Source organism: Nannospalax galili, unplaced genomic scaffold (assembly GCF_000622305.1).
Source record: "Nannospalax galili isolate Female #2095 unplaced genomic scaffold, S.galili_v1.0 scaffold85, whole genome shotgun sequence".
Lineage (NCBI taxonomy): Eukaryota > Metazoa > Chordata > Mammalia > Rodentia > Spalacidae > Nannospalax > Nannospalax galili.
The window spans coordinates 6886490-6887891 of NW_008358866.1; the positions used below are offsets into that span (position 1 = coordinate 6886490).

General features: G+C 49.1%; 1 protein-coding gene across 1 annotated transcript in view; it reads left to right on the forward strand.

The window, feature by feature from the left end:
- LOC103725247 overlaps positions 1-1402 on the forward strand; it is a 128321-nt gene that overhangs the window by 126503 nt on the left and 416 nt on the right. The window contains exon 6 of the mRNA XM_008822581.1: positions 1163-1387. Within this exon, the coding sequence (XP_008820803.1) occupies positions 1163-1387 (225 nt within the window). The remainder of the gene's footprint in view (positions 1-1162; positions 1388-1402) is intronic.

Genomic DNA, 1402 nt, shown 5'->3' on the forward strand with positions numbered 1-1402 from the left:
TTCAAGGGTCTTGCTCCACCCTCGTTGGCTTCGGTTGGAAACATGGAAGAAGTGATTCCTCTGTGTTGACCCTCCTCTTTGTAGACTGGACACTGTGAACCAGGCATTTTTTAAGTGACTGTGAGGATAGCCACAGGCATATTGTAGAAATTTTATAAGTGCCTGATTTTTCATCTTTATTGAGGGGTAGACTCTGTCAGTGTTTTGCTAGTTTGTCTTTTTTCTGTTCATTCATAACTGCTAACTTTCTCCCTAACCAATCTGAGGAAGTGGTAAAAGTCAGAACGTCTTCCTGTATGAGGCCACACTTGGCGTTTTCTGAAGTGATCTAGATATGGCTGTCAAGATCCAGCATCCTTCTGTTTCAAGTCATTCTGATTTTTCTCATGAGTTCCTGGCTAGCTCCTTTGCTAGCAGCTTGGCTTGACTTCCTGCCTTTTTATCAGTGGCAATCTACCAAGACCCTGTAATGTGCTCAGTGCAGAACAAATCAGAGTTCTACCTCACAATTTAAGGAAGGCAGGGGGCTAGTTTTTGTTTTAAGATAAAAATCTTTAAACAAAATACACACTCCCCAAAACTTCCTTTCAGCTAAACAGCATTGTCACACCCTCACAAGCTCTTATTACTTACACAGCCAGATGACTCAAAAGTACTAACGTTTCTATTCATAAGAAGTCTGCTGGCCCCAAATCAGCACACCAGGCCCTCCCCCACCTTCCTTTCAGTCTCCCCAGGGAGAATGACTTTTATTAGAATAAAGACTGTGTGCTGCCGGAACTGTTTGTCTTGGGGTTTTATAAAAAGCGTCTTCTATTCCGTTTTCAAGTTCATTCGCTGAGGTCAGGATGTTTTTCAACCTCTAGGTCTTCTAATTCAGAAATAGGATATTTGTAAAATGGGATGTAAGTAAACCTAGGGACCAGTTCGCTATTTACTATTGAACAGGGTATTCCTAAGAGGGATCACCTACACCTACATTCCTGTCACCCAGCCAGAAACAGGGCTGAGGGAAACCGTGGGAGCCCTGCCTTCTGGAGGGTTACAGTTCTTCAGCTTCTGCACCTGGACCTCAAAGAAAGCGGGCCCAACTTTCCCCCTGGATCCTTCACTTTCTCAGCAAAATTAAAAGAAACAACTCAAAGTCCTTACTAAACCTGAGGGCATCCCACGACCTTCCCACACCCGGTCCCGGACTCCGCGCAACCGAATCCGCACGCTTTCTGAGCGCGTCGTGGCAAGGCGGAGTCCGAGGCACCCGGTGGGCTCCGCCGGGGGCGTCCGGAGAGCCTGGGGCGCAGCTCTAGCCCTGCCCTGCGCAGCCCGCGGGCCGCGTTCCTGGAGCGCGCGGGCGCGGCTGGCGGAGCGCGGGCGGCCGGGAGGGGGCGCGACAGGTTCGGGA